This window comes from Ovis aries, chromosome 1 (assembly GCF_016772045.2).
Source record: "Ovis aries strain OAR_USU_Benz2616 breed Rambouillet chromosome 1, ARS-UI_Ramb_v3.0, whole genome shotgun sequence".
NCBI lineage: Eukaryota > Metazoa > Chordata > Mammalia > Artiodactyla > Bovidae > Ovis > Ovis aries.
The window spans coordinates 52,066,864-52,089,957 of record NC_056054.1 but is presented as its reverse complement, the minus strand read 5'-3'; the positions used below and the strand labels follow the sequence as shown (position 1 = coordinate 52,089,957).

General features: G+C 35.1%; 1 protein-coding gene across 1 annotated transcript in view; it reads right to left on the bottom strand.

Moving 5' to 3' along the window:
• Nucleotides 1-23,094, bottom strand: part of MSH4 (mutS homolog 4) — an 85,294-nt gene that overhangs the window by 28,345 nt on the left and 33,855 nt on the right. The window contains exons 8-12 of the mRNA XM_004002088.5: nt 21,747-21,814; nt 12,118-12,192; nt 9,405-9,469; nt 8,179-8,348; nt 386-522 (exon numbers count right to left, since the gene is read on the bottom strand). Coding sequence (XP_004002137.2) covers nt 386-522; nt 8,179-8,348; nt 9,405-9,469; nt 12,118-12,192; nt 21,747-21,814 — 515 coding nt within the window. The remainder of the gene's footprint in view (nt 1-385; nt 523-8,178; nt 8,349-9,404; nt 9,470-12,117; nt 12,193-21,746; nt 21,815-23,094) is intronic.

Genomic DNA, 23,094 nt, shown 5'->3' with positions numbered 1-23,094 from the left:
TAAGCAAATTTCTTTATTTTAGGACTTTTAAAGCTTTAATAGGTAGATGTGCACTGAGAATAACCTAAAACAGGAAATGGTACAGTACTTTTCAAACTTCTTTGATCAAAAATTCCTTTTGGATTTTCTGTCTTCATTTTCCTTTACTACCCTTATCAAGCTCCTAGAATTGTGGGAAACACTGTGTTTGGTATTTCTCTTAAAAGCTCTTCTCAATCACTCTTAGATTAGTAAAGTTGTTAGGTGGGTGGGTAGAAGTAAGAGAAGTAATATACAGAACATTCAGAAACCTATCATGTAATACTCAATAAGTGCCTGAAAATACGTAAGTGCAATTCTGTAAAATCAGAAACAATAATTTCCTAACCAGAATTCTAAAATGAACCTTAATAAACTCAGAAGGAAGTTGATCATTGGGTAGGACTGTACAATCTGTAGTCATCTGAATGAAAAATCCTCGAGCAGAGCTAAAACTTGTCCTTAAAGGAAGACTATATTTTTCCGCAAGCTGTGTTATCATTCCTAGTGGCCAGAAACAAGAAAAACAAAAACGAAAAAAAAAACGTTGTGAGTAAATCACTCTTCATGTTTAAAAAAGTCACTAACTTTTCTTTATTTATATACAAGTAGGAAGCTCTTATTACTCTTTTCTTTTAACCGAAATATGAAAATGACAACCCAGTCCAGTATTCTTGCCTGGGAAATCCCATGGACAGAGGAGCTTGGCAGGCTACAGTCCATGGGGATGCAGTCAGACACGACTGGGCAACAGAGAGTGTGCACGCACACGCACACTCACACACACACACACACACACACACACACACAGTTGGTTTAAATACTGCATTAGTTTCATATGTACAACATAGTGATTCGGTAGCGTTTTTTGCAGATTATATTCCACTATAAGCTATTACAGACTGAATATACTTCTCTGTTATATAGTAAATTCTTACCACTTATCTATTTTATGTATAGTAGTTTGAATCTGTTAATCCCACAGTCCTAATTTGTCCCTCTCTCCTTCCCTCTCCTTTTTGGTAACTATGAATCTGTTTTCTGTTTGTGAGTCTGCTCCCATTTTGCATATAGATTAATTTGTATTGGTTTTTAGATGTCACATAAATGCGATATATAGTATTTGCCTTTGTCTGACTTATTTCACTAAGGCTAATATTCTCTAGGTCCATCCATGTTGCTGCAACTGTCAATATTGTTCTTTTTTATGGCTTAATTATATTCTATCGTATATATACCACATTTGCTTAAGCTAGATGGGCACTTGTGTTTGTACCATGTCTGTTAGGAACATGCTGTTAGGAACACTGGAGTGCATATATCTTTCCAAATTAGAGTTTTTGTTTTTCCAGGATATATACCCAGAAGTATGATTGCTGGATCATACAGTAGTTCTATTTTCAGTTTTTTCAAGGAAACTCTATACTGTTTTTCATAATGGCTGCAACAATTTACATTCCCACCAATAGGGCATGAGGTTTCCTTTGTTATACTTTTAAACTCTAACAATTTTTGACATCTAAAATATGTGGTTAAGTATTCTTTTAAGAAAAAAACACTACAGTAAAAAGGTGGTCATTCAGAGAAATATTTTGAAAGTAAAGAAACTGCAAAAACCAAAATAATAAAACCAAAACTAGAGTTCAGTTCAGTTCAGTCTCTCAGTCGTGTTTGACCCCATGAATTGCAGCACGCCAGGCCTCCCTGTCCATCACCAACTCCCGGAGTTCACTCACACTCACACTCACATCCATTGAGTAGGTGATGCCATCTAGCCATCTCATCCTCTGTCGTCCCCTTCACTTCCTGCCACCAATCCCCCCCAGCATCAGAGGCTTTTCCAATGAGTCAACTCTTCGCATGAGGTGGCCAAAGTACTGCAGTTTCACTTTTAGCATCATTCCTTCCAAAGAAATCCCAGGGCTGACCTTCTTTAGAATGGACTGGTTGGATCTCCTTGCACTCCAAGGGACTCTCAAGAGTCTTGTCCAACACCACAGTTCAAAAGCATCAATTCTTCAGCGCTCAGCTTTCTTTACAGTCCAACTCTCACATCCACACATGACCACAGGAAAAACCATAGCCTCGACTAGATGGACCTTTGTTGGCAAAGTAATGTCTCTGCTTTTCAATATGCTATCTAGGTTGGTCATAACTTTCCTTCCAAGGAGTAAGCGTCTTTTAATTTCATGGCTGCAATCACCATCTGCAGTGATTTTGGAGCCCCCAAAAATAAAGTCTGACACTGTTTCTACTGTTTCTCCATCTATTTCCCATGAAGTGATGGGACCAGATGCCATGATCTTTGTTTTCTGAATGTTGAGCTTTAGGCCAACTTTTTCATTCTCCTCTTTCACTTTCATCAAGAGGCTTTTTAGTTCCTCTTCACTTTCTGCCATAAGGGTGGTGTCATCTGCAAATCTGAGGTGATTGATATTTCTCCCAGCAATCTTGATTCCAGCTTGTGCTTCTTCCAGCCCAGCATTTCTCATGATGTACTCTGCATAGAAGTTAAATAAGTAGGGTAAGAATATACAGCCTTGACGTACTGCTTTTCCTATTTGGAATCAGTCTGTTGTTCCATATCCAGTTCTAACTGTTGCTTCCTGACCTGCATATAGGTTTCTCAAGAGGCAGGTCAGGTGGTCTGGTTTTCCCATCTCTTTCAGAATTTTCCGGTTTATTGTGATCCACAGAGTCAAAGGCTTTGGCATAGTCAATAAAGTAGAAATAGATGCTTTTCTGGAACTCTCTTACTTTTTCCATGATCCAGCGGATGTTGGCAATTTGATCTCTGGTTCCTCTGCCTTTTTGAAAACCAGCCTGAACATCTGGAAATGCACGGTTCATGTATTGCTGAAGCCTGGCTTGGAGAATTTTGAGCATTACTTTACTATCATGTGCTGCTGCTGCTGCTGCTGTCACTGCAGTCATGTCCGACTCTGTGCAACCCCAGAGATGGCAGCCCATCAGGCTCCCCCATCCCTGGGATTTTTTAGGTAAGAACACTGGAGTGGGTTGCCATTTCCTTCTCCAATGCATGAAAGTGAAAAGTGAAAGTGAAGTCGCTCAGTCATGTCCAACCCTCAGTGACCCGATGGACTGCAGCCCACCAGCCTTCTCCATCCATGGGAGTTTCCAGGCAAGAGTACTGGAGTGAAATGTGAGATGAGTGCAATTGTGTAGTAGTCTGAGCATTCTTTGTCATTGCCGTTCTTTGGGATTGGAATGAAAACTGACCTTTTTCAGTCCTGTGGCCACTGCTGAGTTTTCCAAATTTGCTGGCATATTGAGTGCAGCACTTTCACAGTATCATCTTTCAGGATTTGGACTAGCTCCACTGGAATTCCACCACCTCCATTAGCTTTGTTCCTAGTGATGCTTTCTAAGGCCCACTTGACTTCACATTCCAGGATGTCTGGCTCTAGATGAGTGATCATCATGATTATCTTTGTCGTGAAGATCTTTTTTGTACAGTTCTGTATAGTCTTGCCACCTCTTCTTAATATCTTCTGCTTCTGTTAGGTCCAGACCATTTCTGTCCTTTATCAAGCCCATCTTTGCATGAAATGTTCCCTTGGTATCTCTAACTTTCTTGATGATATCTCTAGTCTTTCCCATTCTGTTCTTTTCCTCTATTTCTTTGCATTGATCGCTGAGGAAGGCTTTCTAATCTCTTCTTGCTATTCTTTGGAACTCTGCATTCAGATGCTTATATCTTCCCTTTTCTCCTTTGCTTTTTGCTTTTCTTCTTTTCACAGCTATTTGTAAGGTCTCCCCAGACAGCCATTTTGCTTTTTTGCATTTCTTTTCCATGGGGATGGTCTTGATCCCTGTCTCGTGTACAATGTCACAAACCTCCGTCCATAATTCATCAGGCACTCTATCTATCAGATCTAGTCCCTTAAATCTATTTCTCACTTCCACTGTATAATCATAAGGGATTTGATTTAGGTCATACCTGAATGGTCTAGTGGTTTTCCCCCAGTATAACCTCTATGTTAGGAATATTGGAGTTTACTTAATATTCGTTTCACTTGTGTGATATTATACACAGAAAACCCTAAAGACTCTATCAAAGAAACATTCATAAGTTAAATTAGAACTCACCAATGAATTCAATAAACTGCAGGATACAAAATTAATATACATAAATCTGTTAATTTGTACTTAGAAAGCTATAAGACACAGATGAAAGAAACTGAAGACAACATGGATAGAAAGATATATCATGTTCACTGATTGGAAGAATTAATATTGCTAAAATGACTATAGTACTGAAAAAAATGTTTAGATTCACTGCAATCCATATCAAAATATCACTAGCCTTTTTCACAGAATAAGTCTAAAATTAGTATGGAAACACAAAAGACATTGAATAGCCAAAACAATCTAGAAAAAGAAAAACAAAGCTGGAAGTATCATGTTTCTTGATTTCAAACTATACTGCAAAGTTCCAGTAATCAAAACAGTATGGTACCAACACAAAAACAGACACATAGATCAAAAGAACAGAGAACCCAGAAATGAATGCACACTAATACAGGCAATTAACCTATGACAAAGGAAGCAAAAGTATACAATAGTGAAAACACAGCATCTTCAATAAACGGTGGTGGGAAAACTAGACAGCTACAAGAATTAAACTGGACTACTCTCACACCATGCGCAAAAATAAATTCAAAATGGATTAAAGACTTAAATATAAAACTGGAAACTATAAAATTTCTAGAAGAAAACAGGCAGTAAGCTCTGACATCAGTCTTAGTAATACGTTTTTGGATGTGTCTGTTCATGCAAGAGAAATAAAAGCACAAATAAACAAATGGGACTATACCAAACTAATAACTTTTGTACAGTGAAGAAAATCATTAACAAAACAAAAAGGCTGCCTACTGAATGGGAGAAGACATTTGCAATGATATATCTTATAAGGGGTTAATATCCAAAATATACAATGAACTCATAGAACTTAATATTAAAAAAAAAATCATTTAAAATCAGGCTGAAGATCTCAATAGACATTTTTCCAGAGAAGACATACAGATGGTCAACAGTCACATGCAAAGATGCTCAACATCAGTAATCATCACCAAAATGCAAATCAAAATCACAATGAGATATCACCTCACACCGATAGAATAACTATTACCAAAACAGACAACAAAGAACAAGTGTTGGTGAAGATGTGGAGAAAACAAAACCCTGGTACACTGTTGGTGGAAATGTAAATTGGTGCAACTGCTACAGAAAAGTGTGGAGAGTTCTCAAAAACTTAAAAATAGGTAAATCAACTATACTTCAATAAAAACAAATATTTTTAAAAATCAAAGATAGAACTAACCATATGATCCAGCAATTCCACTCCTAGGTATTAAATAAAAATACACATCCCTTTGTTTGTTTCAGCATTGTTTACAATAGCCAAAATATGAAAGCAACCTTACTGCCCATCAATAGATGAATAAAGAAGTGGTGTGTGGGTATGTGTATTTGTCGTTGTTCAGTAGGTAAGTCATGTCCAACTTTTTTGTGACCCCACAGACTACAGCACACCAGCCTCCTCTGTCCAAGGGATTTCACAGGGAATCAGTACTGGAATAGGTTGCCATTTCCTTCTCCAGGGGATCTTCCCAGGGATGAAACCCTCATCTCCTGTATTGGGCAGGAGGTTCTTTAACACTGAACCACCCAGGGAAGCCTGTGTGTGTGTGTGTGTGTGTGTGTGTGTGTGTGTGTATTATGCTATCACCTGGCTAACATCAGCCATAAAAAAATGAAATCTTGTCATTTGTGATAACATGGATAAGTGAAATAAGCCACACAAAGAAAGACAAATATTGTATGATTTCACTTATATGTGGAATCTAGAAAACAAAACAAATGAATAAACATAACTGAACAGAAACATAGTCATAGCTACAAAGAACAATCAGGTAGTTGTTAGAGGGAAGGAGGGGAAAGAAATAATGAGGGAAATTAAAAGGTATAAATTTCCAGGTGCCACACAAGTATGAAATGTGTACACTGTGGGTAATACAGTCAATAACTATGTAATATTTTTGTATGGTGACAGATCATAACTAGACATGGCGATCATTTTGAAATGTATAGAAATAGTGAATCACTATTTTGTGTAATAGGAACTAACATAATGTTGTAAGACAATTATTCTTAAAAAAAAAAAAAAAACTCAGAAAAAAAGAGATCAGATTTGAGGTTACCAGAGGCAGGGGTAAGGGGAAAGGGGATTAGACAAAGGCAGTCAAAAAGCACAAATTCTAGTTATAAGTAAGTACTAAAGATGCAATGAACAACATGATAAGCATAATTAACACTGCTGTACATGGCTGCCTACAGTTCACTAAGAGGACACCACTAAGCAACTGAGCACATGGACGCACACAGCCATGCACACACGTTATATATGTAAGTTGTTAACAAAGTAATTTCTAAGAGTTCTTATCACAGGAAAAAATATTATTTTATTATTTAATTTTACATCCATATTAGCGTAGATGTTCATTAAACTTATTGTGATAATCATTTCATGAGGTATATAAATCAAATTATTATGTATACTGTAAACTTATACAGTGCTGTATATAAATTATCTCAATAAAGCTAGAAAGAAAATAAAAGGAAGAAAGTTATATAAATTATTGCAATAATTAATTCACAATAAGAAATTCCCTCTAAAAAGCATACTTTACAAGGCAAAATATTCCAAAAAGGAAATCGGTGTTTCATCACATAAAATTCCTAAAACGTCCAAATCTTCCTATCAATTGCACACTCACTACAGAGTTTTAAATTTCTAAATTTATATTTTTAACATGATGACCATTAACTATTTGAATATTACTTGAAAAAACTGAGTTTTATTCCTCAAAATGGTTCGTCCAAGAATTTTCTTGTTTTTCTCAGTAGTATCACCATTCTCAGGCTAATCATTTCAATTAAAACCAGTGGCTACATCTCTCTTTACTTTACCATGGCCATATCTACTCAATGATTAACTCTTATCAATTCTTCCTTTAACCTTCATATTTCTCTTTCCTCATATACACCTGCTGTGTTAACTTGTGGTAGCTTAAAATAGTTCCTCTTTCCGTTGCTCCATTCAAACTCATTCAACACATCTTCCTGATCAATTTCACTCCACAGAGCAAAAATATCTCACTGCCTCTACATTCTCCTTGGGAAAAACCTCCAAACTGACCTTCAAAAACTAAATTCTGATCCCCAGACTACATTTCTGACCATATTATCTCTTACTAGTTCTGTAAGGGAATGCCTTATTCCATCCTAACAAATTTGCTCACTCATCCTCTAAGGTTTCTTCAGGCCATTGTGCTTTAGTTTGTACTAAACTAAAGTACAAAAAAAGAAAGAGGGGGTGGAATTCCTTTTTAGGCTATTTTATGTACTAAAAACCTTCCCATCTTGTATGCCTCCACACCCAGTCATTCTCTGATCCCTCTATTTTTTCTTCATTTACCTTATATCTATGTGAAATTATGCACTATATATAATTAATATACTTTATATAGCAATATGGACACACACATATATATACATAAATATGTTTGTGTGTTTATTACCTGTCTCTACTATTATTATAGCTTTATGAGGACAGGGAATTTGTTCTGTTCACTATGTATTCCCAGTACCTAGGAGATTTTTTACTAAGAGATTTTACTAGGATTTTTTACTATATTTACTAGGAGATTAATAAACTCATTAAATGAATTACTGTACTGGCTTGCAAATACTGCCTGTCCCAGACAAAAATATCTCTTCCTCCACTGAAACTCATTAGCACTGATAGACAGTATTTTTCACGTAATTTATATGCAACATTGTACTAAGGTAAAAACTACTCTCCAAGCTTTCATGTAACCCTATATTTAAATTTGAAGACACTCTATATTTAACTTTGGAGAAAAGAAGTGATACATTTTAACATTTTGAGATCTTTATTTTTTTTTAAAGGCTCCTTAGACGATAATACATTTTAATCTTATCTGTTGTTATGGTAACAAAAAATAAAATTAAACTATGCCTGGTTAATATCATCAGCAAAAAAAAAAGCATGTCCTAAAACAGTTAGCTTTATTTCTAAAAATCAGAAAACATATGCTCAAGTACTTAAACTACCTGCTATGTCATCTACAATCTCTGTATATGTTCTTCTGGCTATGTCAAGAAATTCATTTATGTTAGACCTCACTGCATAGCACTTCTGAGTCCTCATGTTCAGGCATCCCTTCATGTATCTTGCATCATCATTAATTACTGTTTTAATCTTGTCAAGTATGATTCCAAACCTGAAAATGAAATTAGTCAGTTATTTTAATTTGCAATTTGAATATGTTAATGATAGCAAATACCATATATTCTTAAAATTATTGTTGAAAATCATTTTGCAAATAAATAGTTAAATAATATAGATATGAAACTATATAAGTTAGGACTCTGACTACACCAATTTTAAACTATTTTGTCAGTCCTAAGTACTTCCCTAAAAAAATGACATCACCAAGGATAATCCTACAGTGGCTAGTAGATCTCCCAAACTATACAAACTAATTGTGTGTGTGAATATAAAAATATATCCCTGAATCACTATTATAAAATTCTGGTTTCATGCTCGTTGGCTCATTTAACATTTACTTATACCATGAGCATTGTGTTAGGTGCAGGGAGTCAAACAAATAACATAGGGTCCTTGCCCTCAGCTGGGGCAAGAGAGACCAAACATATTGTGAGACAGTATAACAACTTACTATAGTGATCCTGCAAACTATAAGTCTGATAATACCTATTTTCCTAACCTTTTATTTTATTCTGTTCTATATCTATCTGTAATAATTCAGTTATATTATTGACCTCATTTTGTGACCTCACACAAGGTGAGAATCTTGAATCAATAAAATAACCGTTTTTAAGTATCATGAGTCTTTTTGGTCAAGAAACAAGGTGCCACTGCTAAAGACAATACTAAAATTAAACTGTAATTAGATATTACTCAGTATTCATACAGACTATTTTTGTTAATTAGGTCCTTATGATTTAACATAAGAGACTAATATATTTTTAGATTTGCAAGTTTTTCCACGGAGAATAGCTTAAAAAAGAAATATCAAAATTTTGCATGATTCCAATTTTTAATGCTATTCTAATTGTCCACTAACAAAAATTATGCTGTTACCCTATCTTTATTTATAAAATGTAATATATAAATAAATTTTTAATAAATAAAGTTTTTGTTAACCAACACTTAAGTAATTGTCCTACAGAATACAAATAGAGTTCTTAAAATCAGTAAAGATCAGGAAGAAAGGAATAATCTGCTATTTTATGAACAGTTGAATGACAAAGACCTCTTATCTTCCAAGGAACCATAATAAGCTCTTAATAAAGGTGTGCTACAGTTCTTCAGAGTAATCTATTAAAGAATAAGATAAACATAGTTAAGGATAATAAATTACAACATCATTGAAACAAAACATTTAGACTTGTTTAGTACTTTACATTTTACCAAGTACTTTCTTGCTTCATTTTCTTATTTATATACTCATAAAAGATATTTTATGTATGCAGGTGAAAACATTGTACCTGGCCCATTTTCAGATAAAGAGCACATGGCTAAACAGTATCATCCACTGGTTTACTATTATGACTTATTTTTCTTGTCTCTTAACTAATCACTAACTTTAAACTACTTATTGTCAATAGTTACTTAAACAGTTATCATTATATATTCTGAGTATTCTATGTATAATTCCAAAATGTGGGTTAAATGTACATTAAACTAAAAAAGTGTTTTGCATGTTGGTAAATAGAGCAAGTTCTCTATTCTTATATGACAAAAGTAGGGATTCTTATTTTGCTTAATGGAAACTATGTGTGGTCACTATTTGAATAAACAGAAAACAGTAGAAAATATAGACAATCTGATTTTTACCTTATTTTAGTTTTCTATGAGACAATGGCAGAAGTAACTTTTTTGTTTTTTATTAGAAAAATAATATTTACATACCAACAAAAACAAGTAATTCATAAAAGCATAAAGAAACACATTTATTATTCTATCATACCTCCAAAGACAAGTATTATGGTATATATGCTATCACTTTTTCATATCAAAAATTTATATCATTATATGATCCTTTTCTCCACCACTTAATACTACATCATAAGCATTAGAAACCCTTTATGGTAAACATTTTTAATAAGTCATAATATTCCACCTGTGGAAAGTAAATAGTCATTTCCCCTAATTATTACAGTTCTACACCATGTACAGTAATATAAACAATGCTGCAATGACCATCACTGGACATAAATATTGGTCAACATTTCTTAACAGTTCTTTTGAATAGATTTCTAGAATGTTTTGATGTCTGATGTTCTGAACAGCATCAAAACATATGATATATGTCATAAAGCATTCCTATAAGGTATGCATAATTTTTACTCCTACCAGCTATCTATGAAATTGCCTGTCTCATTGTTCTCGCATTAGCAGTAAGTTGAATCCATTAAGAAAAAAACTATTAATTTGCATTTCTTTGACTAGTAAGGTTGAACATTTTTTGATACTACTTATTAACTACTTGGTTCCATTTTTTGGCATTTTCCACATTTCCATTGGCACACCAGTATTTTCTCATAAAATTACATAAGTTTTATGATAATAGAAAGATTTTCTGTCATTTGTGATAACATTTTCCTAACTTTGTCATTTTGACTTTGCCTTAGATATATCAAAGTTTGAAATTTTGTGTTTCATCAGCTATCAGTTTGGGGGGATGATTTATTATACTTCTTTCATTCTAAGAAAGATGACAACACTTTTGAAATATTTTGCCAAACTGTTGTATGTGTCTGTAGTAGAATAAAGTTTATAACAAAATTTTTCTACACTTTTCATTATTTTTTTATTTTTAAAAAGTGATTCTTCTTTGTCTTTTAATTCAAAGTTTTTCAAATGTTTTACACCATATAGAATTTAAAAATAGATGAGAAAAATCACCATTTTGTAACCATCAGTTATGTCAGGTAAGAGTCATTAATAAATACCAAAATCAAGGGGTGAAAGTTTGACAAGGACCAGTAAATTTACCCAGTCTCAAGGTATCTCTCCACAGATTACTTGTAACTTTATAGTGAAGTAATTGATCAAAGTTATTATCACCAAGAAGGAAAAAGTGACATGTGCCTCTTGATACTGAGAAAAATACAACATTGCTCACAGAGTACTACTGTCAAATATGTATAAGCCAAATTTAATCATGAAGAAACAATCACACAAACAGGAATATCCTATTAACCAACTGGCCCTTACTCTACAAGATGTTAGTATCATGAAAGACAAAAAAAGGCTGAAAAACTTTTCAGAAGTATAAAGAACCATGACATTAAATACAATGTCTGGTCCTGGACTGGATCCTCTATTAGGGGAAAAAAAAATTACCATAAAGAACAATATTAGAACGACTGGAAAAATGTGAATACAGTATAGGCTATGCATAGTTTACAGTTAATCCTTGAACAATACGGGTTTGAAGTATCTGTGCAGGTCCACTCATGGGTGGATTTTTTTCAATAGTAAATACTACAGTACCACATGATCTGCAGTTGACTGAATTTATAGATGTAGAACTGCAGATATGGAGGAACTGTGGACACTGAGGAGTTGAATATACAAAGAGCAACAGTAAGTTATAGGTGGAATTTCAAAACTGTAGGGAGGGTTGGTGCCCTGACCCTCATGCTGTGCAATAGTCAACTGCAATAGTATTTTATCAGCGTTAGATATCCTGAATTTTAAAATTATATTGTAGTGATGCTAGAGAACATCTTTGTTCATAGGACGTATGCACTTTAGAATGCAATTCATTCTCAAATTGTTCATTAAGAGTAATAATAAAGATAATAATATGTGTGTGTGCCGTGTGTGGAAAGAGAGAAAAGATGGAAATTCATTATTCTATTCTTAAAACACTCTAAATGTGAAATTTTTTCAAAACAAAAACTTTTAAAAAACTGATGCTAGACATGTTTTGTATAAGACACACATATATAAATTACCTTTAAAGGATCCACAAGTTCCAAGGTATGTTTTAGGTATATTAAATTTGTTATCTTTGATTCAGCTGCATTAACCTATTCAGACAAAAATCCAAATGTGGACACCATAAATACTTAATATGTGAATGAATTTTCCTTTTGAACATTCCACACCTACATTTTCCAAACATTTTTATTTATTAACCTAGGCAGGAGAACCACCTAGGTCCAGGGTCATCAATGGCCTAGTAGGAACCAGGCCACACACCAGGAAGTGACTGGTAGGTAAGCAAGCAGTTTCATCTGTATTTACAGACACTCTCCACTGCTTGCATTACTTTCTGAGCTTTAAATCCTGTCAGAGGAGCAGTGGCATTAAGATTCTCATGGGAGTGTGAACCCTACCCACTGTGAACTATGAATATAAGGCACTCTATATAAGAATCTCAATGCCTGATGATCTGAGGAAGAACTGACGTGGTGATGTTAGCGGTGGGGAATGGTGACAAATATAGATTATCACTGGCAGATAGGTTTGACTGCACAGAAGATATATATAAGACATGAAGGAAGCATGATGTGCTGTGCTTAAGTTTCTCAGTCATGTCCGACTCTTTGAGGCCCCAAGGACTGTAGCCCACCATGCTCCTCTGTCCATGACATTCTCCAGGCAAGAATACTGGAGTGGGAAGCCTATCCCTTCTCCAGGTGATTTTCCCAACCCAGGGATCGAGCCCATGTCTCCCGTATTGCAGGCAGATTCTTTACTATCTGAGCCACCAGGGAAACCACCATAGTAAATCAATTGCTTGCAGACTCATCAAAACCTTATCATTGAGTAGCAAGCGACAAGCTGCATCTGGTGTCAGGCTTTAGAGAGGCAAAGGAATTGATGTACTTCAATTGCACAGCTGTATCTGGTAGCAGGCTCTAAGTCAGAATCCAACACTTATTTCAGTCTGAGCATGGGCACACATTATTTTATTTACCACCTCCATCGACAACTCTTTCCCACACTGTGCATTTGTCTTGATCACAGTTTTGGTAAGCCCACAAGCTAACCCTAGCCAAGATGAGTGAAAAATAAAACCCCGCTGGAGAGCTTCTTTGAAAAACGGGAAAGACCCACTGATGAGATAGCAGAAGACTCTAATAAGACTGCCAACAAAAAAAAGCTGCACTTAAAATACCAAGAGTCCTTCTTAAATTACGGGTTCACTGCAACAGGTGATTCACATTCTCCAAGTCTGCTCTGTATAATATGTGGCAGCAGGCTATTCAACGAAGCCATGAAACCTTCAAAACTGCTTCGTCACATGAAGACCTAGCACCCTGCATTAAAAGACAAGCCTTTGGAGTTTTTCAAAGGAAAAAAGTGAACACAAAGAACAGAAGTAATTATTGAAGGCCACCACTTTCTCAAATGTGTCTGCACTGACAGCATCTAAAGATTCTGCATGCTGTGACAAAAACTGAAGATCCTGAGGACCATAACTAAGAATGGTGCAACCAAATAAGAAAATAAACATTTTTTTTTTAAGCAACTACTTCCAGAGGTAAGGAAAATAGGGTATTTATTCATCAACTCCTATTCGGTACTGGTCAAGACCTATCACTGGGGCACTGAGGCAACAACTGATTACTCACTAGTCTCCCTGGGACCAGAGAAAAGTCCTCAGGTAGAAAGTTTTAGCTGCTTGCAAAAAGAAGCATACCTTACACTAAAGTGAATACCAAGAGGATGTAGGTGGCACACCAACAAGGTCTACCCCACAATAATGAGTAAAAAAAGCTAATTACAAAATGGGAAATATTTGTAACACAGAGAATCAATAAGGGGTTTATATAAAGAGAAGCTCTACAAATCAAAAACAATGATAACTCAGTAGAAAAATGGGCAAGACTTTCACAAAAGCAGATATTCAAAAGGTAAATATACATATGAAAGCACATTCAACCTCATTAACAGAATATGCCAATTAAAACCACAATGAAGTACTACTATCTACCAACCACTATAGCTAAAATTTTAAACTGACAAGATCAGGTTTGGGAAAAGAGCAATAAGACTTCTCATATACTCCTGATGTAAGTGTAAATTAGTAGATACAATCATTTTGAAAAACATTTTGGCAAATATTTTGTCATTACTAAAGTTGAAGGTATACTTAATGACTCAGAAATTCCATTCCTATGTACCCAATAAAAATATGTCCAAAATTCTATTAAGAAACAAATATAAAATTGTTAAGCAATATTATCTCTAATTGCCATAACCTGCCAACAACTCAAAAGTTCAACAACAGTGAAATAAGTAATGGTATATTCATACAGTGGAATATTATATAGCAATGAAACTAAATGAGCTATAGCTACATGTGACAACATGATTAAATCTTACAAACATAATGTTGGATAGAAGAAGCCAGAGATTAAAAAAATATACACTGAATAATTCCTATGTAAAGTTTTTTAAAGAACTGATAAAACTAAGTTATAAAGAAAAATTAACTTTAAAAGTAATTAATAAAAAGTGATTTCTTTTCAGAAGGAGGTAGAAAATAATGAACAGGAAGAAGCGGAAGGAGAGTTTCCTGTTTTGTTTTTATTTTGTTATTTTTGGCTGTGCTGGGTCTTTGTTGCTGCACATGGTGGTACTCTAGTTGCAGTGCCCAGGCCTCTCACTGCAGTGGCTTCTCTTGTTGCAGAGCATGGGCTCTAGGCTGCATAAGCTTCAGCAATTTGGCACTCAGGCTCAGTAGTTGCGGTGCTTGGGCTCAGTCGCCTTATGGACTGTAGGATCTTCCCAGAACAGGGATCAAATCCATGTCCCCTGCATTGGCAGGCGGATTCTTAACCACTGGACCACCAGGAAAGCCCAGAAGGGGAGTTTCAGAAGTACCGGCAGAATACTGACTGGTCATCATGTGAATGTTCACTTTCAGAATGCCTGAAGACATTTTTGGCTGTAACAGTTGAGGGTAACTGTCAGGGGACATTCAACTTTAAGGGATCCAATATGTTGCATTTTCTTCCTTTGTGTGCCATTTCTCAAGGACTCTCTGTTCCTTATCAGTTCCTGGAATACAGGAACGAGCAGAGCTGCATGCAGTTCTCAGGACTGAAATCATGGGAAAGAGGACCTGTTTGGATTGCCTTCAAGTGACTCCCTTCAGTGACTCTCTTCAGCAACTTTGTACTTAACAGACTATCCATTTCGTTGCAACTGGTGCAATTTCATTCTTTTTAATGGCTGAGTAATCATTTTACTGAAGATATACAAGCATGCATTTCTGCTAATAAAGTACTCTTGTTCCACTAGAGACTTGGGTCCCCCACGTCCTTCTTTCTGTCTCCAGCTATTTCTTCAGAGCATGGAAACCTCCTGAGCTCACTTTCTTGCCCGGGCTCTCAAGACCTCCTTGAGAGGACGCCCTGTGCCTTCATGAGCGGTGCAAGTCCTGTGTATGGGCTTTATTGATTTTCCACGTAACCCAAGGGATATTGCTCTTTCTCTTTCTTTTCAACTCCAGTCCCCAGGTCCTGGTCTGTTAAAGACCACAACAGGTAACAATTGGATTCCACTGGCATCTAGCAGGTAGAAGCTATGGTCCATGCTTAGAAACTCAGCCGTATCCAATTCTTTGCAACCCCATGGACTATAGCCCACCCGGTTCCTCTGTCCATGGGATTCTCCAGGGAAGAATACTGGAGTGGGTTGCCATTTCCTTCTTCAGGGGATATTCCCAAACCAGGGATCAAACCCAGGTCTCCTATATTGCAGGAGGATTCTTTACTATCTGAGCTACCAGGGAAGCATCTAGTGGGTAGAAGCTTTGGATACCACTAAACATTTTAGAATGCACAGAACAGTAACAGAGTTACCATCTCAACACATAAATAGTACAAAGTTGAGAAAATCTGCTGTAGAGGAGTTGTATTACACAAGTACTCTCTTAACCTCTTATATCACTGGTGATTTCCTTCCTGCTTCTTCTTTCTCTGTCTCTTTTCAATCTCTCCTAACCTTGATAGCATTGACAAAAGTAAATTGCTATGAACTTTACAGTTCCAAAGTACTAAATGTTGTCCATACCACATGAGCAGGGAAGCAGACCAGACCCTCCCCTAGGTGAGTACTCCAGATGAGTATCCAGCCCCAAATGACACCTTAACTGCAGTTTGTAAGACCTTAAACTCTTGACCCACAGAAACTGAGAGGTAATAAATACGTATAGTTTTAAGCTGCCATAGTTGAGGTCATTTGTTATGCTACAGTAGAACAATAATTTTTATCCATGGGTCAGGAAGATCCCTGGAGAAGGGAATGGCAACCCATTCCAGTATTCTTGCCTGGAGAATCCCACGGACAAAGTAGCCTGGTGGGCTACGTCAATGGAGTTGCAAAGAGTCAGACCTGACTGAGCAACTTACACACACACACACACATAAAGTCTCTTTACAGTTTGCTTTTTCAAAGTGAAGAAGAGAGTCTCACCAAGAAGAATTGAGAGACAACTCTCTATTAGCCTTTTGCATTTTTGCACATCTAATGAGCAAAGGCACTGACTGCCTTTGTTCTACAGAGACTTTTCAAGGATGTTTGTATAGTGAATGGACTTGAAAGACATATTGTCCACTTCTAGGGCAAAGGGTAGGTTTGCTCACAGTTCTTGAAAATAAAGATGGGCCCTCCCTGCAGAATAGCAGGCAAATATGGTTCAACCCCTGGGTTAAGAAGATTCCCTAGAGTAGGAAATGGCAAGCTACTCCAGTATTCTTGCCTGGAAAATTCCATGGACAGGAGCCTGATGGGCTATAGTCCATGGGGTTGTAAAAAGTCAGACTCAACCGAGCACACATGCTTACTGCCCATAAGATTCAGGTTCCCTAAGATCAGCAGTTCTCTCCTGTAAAACACTGTATGCGCAGGTGTCACACTGCCCTCTTCACATCACCCTGCTGGAAAGGGAGCTTGGGGAAGCAGTGCAAGAAAATGTTGACAGTCTGGCTGTAGCTATTGTTATGAGTATAAGTCCTTTCTCTCTGATCTAGGAGTCTGTGTCTTCTGTTAGCATTTATCAAACTGTGGCAGGCTAACTTGTCACTTTGGAAGTAGGGTAGAATATCATATCCCTTACAGTTCTTGATAACACTATGCTGTAATTGCTTTTTTAAAAAAAAGAAAACAAAATCTCAAAATGAATTATAAATTCCTTTGGATTAGAGACTTATTTCCTACTATATCCCTAGCACTCACCACAGTGCTTGGTAAAATAACTTGTTGAATTAATTAAAGAAAGAGCCATGACCCAGATACTCTTTATGGCAGTCTGAAATCAATGGGAAAAAATTAAAACTTAGGTAAAACTTGAAAAAATTATTTAATATCACAGTTTTCAAATGTGGGAGGAAGTACTTTGGATGTTTTATAATGGAAAATACAAACATTTTAATGAAATACATTAAACAGTAAGGTTATAAAGACTACATAAAAAGAAAACATCTGGATTAATTAAAAAAAGAAATTTAAGTTTGATTTTCAATGAATACTTATGATTGGAAAATATGCATTTTCTAAAAATCAATGTTCTTAACAGAAAATATAAGAATTCATCTTGGGGAAACAATTTCACACCGGGAATTTTCAGAGACCATTTAGTTAATTCAGAAGTTTAAGCCAATCATAAAAAAAAATTCAGCCAACAGAACATTTAGTTCATCTACGAGTTTAAGCAAATCATGCCATTTAACCAGCACAAGTCTGAACTAATTTAGTAAATATTGTGTTTAATTAAGATATAGATGCTTATATTAAATTACTTTAAAGTCTCATTTAAATATATCTCCAGATGGTTAGGAAAACATCAACTGAGAAACAGTATAAGGAAGACTGAAATTTATGAATTATGTATGAAGTCAATATATTGCTTAAGTTTCCTTAAAAGTTAGTAAATCTCATCTGAAAAGTGTTTTTTTAAAAAACCTCCAAAAAGGACATATGTGCTGGTTAGGAAAAAATTTAAAACTATGACTGGTCCCCGCAAAACTAAAAAGGATGATAAGTAACACTGGCCCTTAATAACCTTATGGAGCTAGTTACAGATTGCCTTTTCTGAACAAGAAGAAAAAGATTCCAGATTCTCAGTGTGCAGAATTACCTTATATCAAACTCTCTGGCTTTTCTAAAATCTGATAGTCAAATTGATTACAGAAGCTGGTTAGTTAATCACAGATATTTCCCAGAGAGCTAGCTGGCTAAAATGAGATTCCTTTCTTAATAAAACCAGAAATGATCTAATGCAAAAATATGTACAGCTGACAGTTGAACAACACAGATTAGAACTGCATGGATCCACTTAAATTCGGATCTTTTAAAATAAACACGTATGTGTAATGGAGATGTATTTTCTCTTCCTCATGATTTTCTTAACATTTTCTTTCCTCTAGCCTACTTTATTTAAGAATACAGTATAAAAACATACTGTACACAAAACATATGGACTATTAAAGTCCATGGAATTCTCCAGGCCAGAATATTGCAGTGAGTAGCCTTTCCCTTCTCCAGGGGATCTGCCCAACCCAGGGATTGAACCCAGGTCTCCCACATTACAGGCCAATTTTTTATCAACTGATCTATCAGGGATAGTTAAGTTTGGAGGAAGTCAAAAATTATATGAGGAATTTTAATTTTGCAGAGGGGTTAGCACCCCTAAGCCTGATGTTGTCCAAAGGTCAACTGTATATTTCTAATTCTTATAGTTAGTGACACTAAAGCATGAATATGTATGACCATGTAATACTACACATTACACATTACACAATGCTATAACAATGAGACTGCTCTCAGGCATAACCTGATAATTAATTCTTTCCTATAATAAAATTGAAACAAAGTCTTTGCTTACACACAGCTGAGAGTTGAATTGTGTCCCCCTCTAAAAAAAGATATTTTGAAGTATAAACACTCAAGTACCTCAAAATGCAGTCTTATTTGGAACTAGAGTCACAGAAATAACTAGTTAAGATGACATCATATTGTAGTAGGGTAGATTCCTAATCCAATATGACTGGTTTCAAATAAAAGACAGCCATGTGAAGGACTTCCCTGGAGGCCCAGTGGTTAAGAATCCACCTGCCAATACAAAGGACGTGGGTTTGATCCCTGGTCCAGGAAGATCCCACATGCCGTGGAGCAATTAAGCCCATGAGCCACAACTAGTAAAGACCATACACCCTAGAGCCCATGCTCTGCAACAACAGAAGCCACTGCAATGAGAAGCCCATGCTCCACAATAAAGAGTAGCCCCTGTTAACCACAATTAGAGGAAGTCTGCGTGCATCAACAAAGACCCAGCACAGCCAAAAATAAATAAACAAATAAAAAGACAGCCACGTGAAGACACAGACACAGGGAGACCACCATGTGACAAGGAAAAGAGAGATTAAATGTATACAGCAAGTCATGGAACACCAAAGATTACCAAGAAACCACCAAAAGCTAGAAACAGGTAAGAAAGAATTCTCCTACAGGTTTTAAAGAAAACATAGCCCTGCCAACATCTTGATTTCAGACTTCTACCTTCCAGACCTGTGACAATAAAATTATAGTGTTTAAGCCATGAAGTGTATAGTATTTGTTTCAGCAGGCCCAGGAAACTAATATTAATTGTAAGTACAGAGTAGCCATTTCCTATTCCTACACTGAGTTGCATTTTTTCTGTATTAAAACCTGTCATTCATAAGTAAAACTGTTACTTAAGATACTTTTCATTTGAAAATACCATTCAAAACAGGACATCTGGCCAAAGATCATAAGGGCTAACTGGTGCTTTGGGTTTATATTCATAATTGATTACTCATTTTTAAGTCTCTGAAAGTCTGAAAATATTTGATGGCTCCAAAATATGGTTTTGGTGGCTAAACCAGTACAGAGGTTAAAAAATAAAGGTTAATGACACATGTTAACAAGAACATATCTGGAAGTAAAGTGAAGAACCCTCTATATATATTCTATTGAGCAGAAGTTTTTTAATTGGATGTATTCCCAGCTTGTGTTATTTTTGCTTTTGCTGCCACTACTTTATGCTCCTTATACCACATGAGAAGTGATGTAATATTATTTGAAGGTAGACTGAATTCAGCTAAAGATGTATTCTATAAACCTGAAAGCAACCATTAAAATAAAAAAACAATGAACTTATCCAATAAATCAACAGAGGAGTAAAATGGGATCATAAAAATATCCATTTAAACCAAAAGAAGGCAGAAGAAAAGGAAAAGAGAATATAGGTGAGATAAATGTAAAAGTACCATAACGGCAGATTTAAATTGTAACATACCAAAAATCTCATTAAGTACAAATGAAATAAACACCCTAATTAAAAGTTCATTCCAGAAGAAACAGGTAACCTGAATAGCATCAAAATCTATTTAAGAAATTGAATTTATACTCAAGAATCTCCCTACAAAGAATAATTCCAAGTTTTAACAGCTTTACTTGTGAATTCCACCAAACATTTAAGGAAGAAATATTAACACCAGTTATACACAAACACTATCAGAAACTGAAGTGGAAGGAATGCCTCTAACCTCACTGTATGGTATTGATTAATTTTGTTTCAGATTTCAGTTGTTCTAGGTTACCTCTCACTTGCATATATTGAATTTTAAAGTGTTTCAATTATTTAAGGAAATTCCCAATTCTCCTCCTGTCCAACAGCCAAAACTTTTCCATATAATGATGTTTTTATTATAAATGAACCTTAAGAGTATTTCCTCTACCATATGAAAAGGCTTCCTAAATATAGATAAGCCTTCAATGGATTTGCAAAGTAATCAAATTTCAAATAAAATTCTACTGATACAGGACTTCTTTCCTTTGTAAGCACGTGAGCAAAAATATGCAGGTGATCCTTGAACAGCACAGGTTTGAACAGTGCAGGTCCACTCATAGTGGATTTTATTCAATACATAGAGTACAACACAATCTAATTGGCTGAATCTGCAGATGGAGACTCCTTGGATGCAGAAGGCTGACTGTAAAGTTACATGCTGGTTTTCGATTGCACTGGGGATGGGGAAGAGGGTGCCCTAACCCCCATACTGTTCAAGGGTTAACTGTAAATGTATTTGATTAAAGTAAATATTTCTAAATTCACTTTAAAGAGAAATGGAAACCATCTATTATTTTCTTTACAGACTGTGCCTGTAGGTACTAAGTATTTAAATTTGTAAAAATCCAAAGCCTTGTTTCATATCTAAAGGTTAAGCATACTTGAAAACTAACTAATCAAACTTCACATAATGATCATCTTTTAAAGGACTTTGGAACTAACATAATTTTTATCTAGTTTATTAAGCAAATGTTTTGTAATCCAAGGGTTTTGAAAACTATGTCCAAACTCTTTAAATAAATATTTGATAAATGAAATATGTCAATTCCTCAATTAATAAACTTTTAATTTTAAGCATATCATATATGATAACACATTGAGGAGAAAAGCTTCCTTTAAAGGCATAAAAATATTTCAGATAGTAATGACAAAGTACTTTTCCAAAAGACTTTCATATTTTCTAATTATTACATCATATTAAGGCAAGTTATATCACATAATATATAATTAAAAAACATGTATACATTAACATACCGTGTCTTGCTTTGGAATTTGAACTAAAACAGAAAGAAGTTGCTCTGTATCAAGAAATCTTGCTATAACTGAAACAAACAGAAAATATGCAGTTAAACTTTATGTTACAGTTTAAAATATAGAGTATATCAAGTATTATCCCCAAATAATAATATAGCACAGTTTTACCTGCAAATACCACTTGTTTTAATTGTCTTCATCTATTTTACATTTATCAGAGATAAAATAATAAATTCTAGTGCTCTTTTCTTAACTTTGATTACTCAGAATTTGTCTTCAAATTTTGACACTGTTGATCACCCCTTCTTTCTTGAAACTCTACTTCTCTGACTTAAATATTTTTCTTATCATAATTTTCTTCCCACTTTTTTGATCTCTAACTTTTCTTCATGATACTTAAAAGGTAAGATTAAAAGTCTAAAAGCATCGGTCAACCACTAACCATGTAACTTTCCAGGAGTTATCTAATTTCTCTGAACTTTAGCTGTTCTCATCTTTTAAAGGATGAGATGGTTCATCAAAAAAATAAACACAGAACTACCATATGATCTAGCACCAGGGTATATATCCAGAGAAAACAAAAATACTAATTCAAAAAGATATAAGTACCCCTATGTTCACAGCAGCATTATTCATAATTGCCAAGATATGGTACCTAAATGTCCATCAAGAAACAGTGAATAAAGAAGTTGTGATACACACACACACATATATGTATACATGTATGCATACACAATGGAATACTATTTAACCATAAAAAAACAGTAAAATTCTGTCATTTGTGAAAACATGAATGGATCTAGAGGATATTACACTTAGTGAAATAAATCAAGCAGAGAAAGACAAAAAAAAATATATGTGGAACCTAAAGACTAAAACAAATGAGCAAATATAACAAAACAGAAACAGACTCACAGATACAAAGAACCAACTAGTGGTTACCAATGGGGAGAAAGCAGGGAGGAGGGAAAAGAGATGGATGGGGGATTAAGAGGTACAAACTACTATGTATAAAATAAGTAAGCTATAAAGCATATGTTATACAGCATAGTGAATATAGCCATAAATTTGTAATAACTTTAAACAGAGTATAATCTTATGAAAATTTTGAATCATTATGTTGTACATCTGACACTAATATTGTAAATCAACCATATCCCTGTGAAAATAAATTAAATTTAGAGACTTCCCTGGCAGTCCAGTGGTTAAGACTCCGTACTTCCAACGCAGGGAGTACAGGTTCAATCCCTGGTTGGGGAACTAAAATCATGCATACCACAAAATTTAATTAACTACTTAAATATTTTGAAGTTTTTAAAGCAGAACATAAGACATGATATGTTCAAGT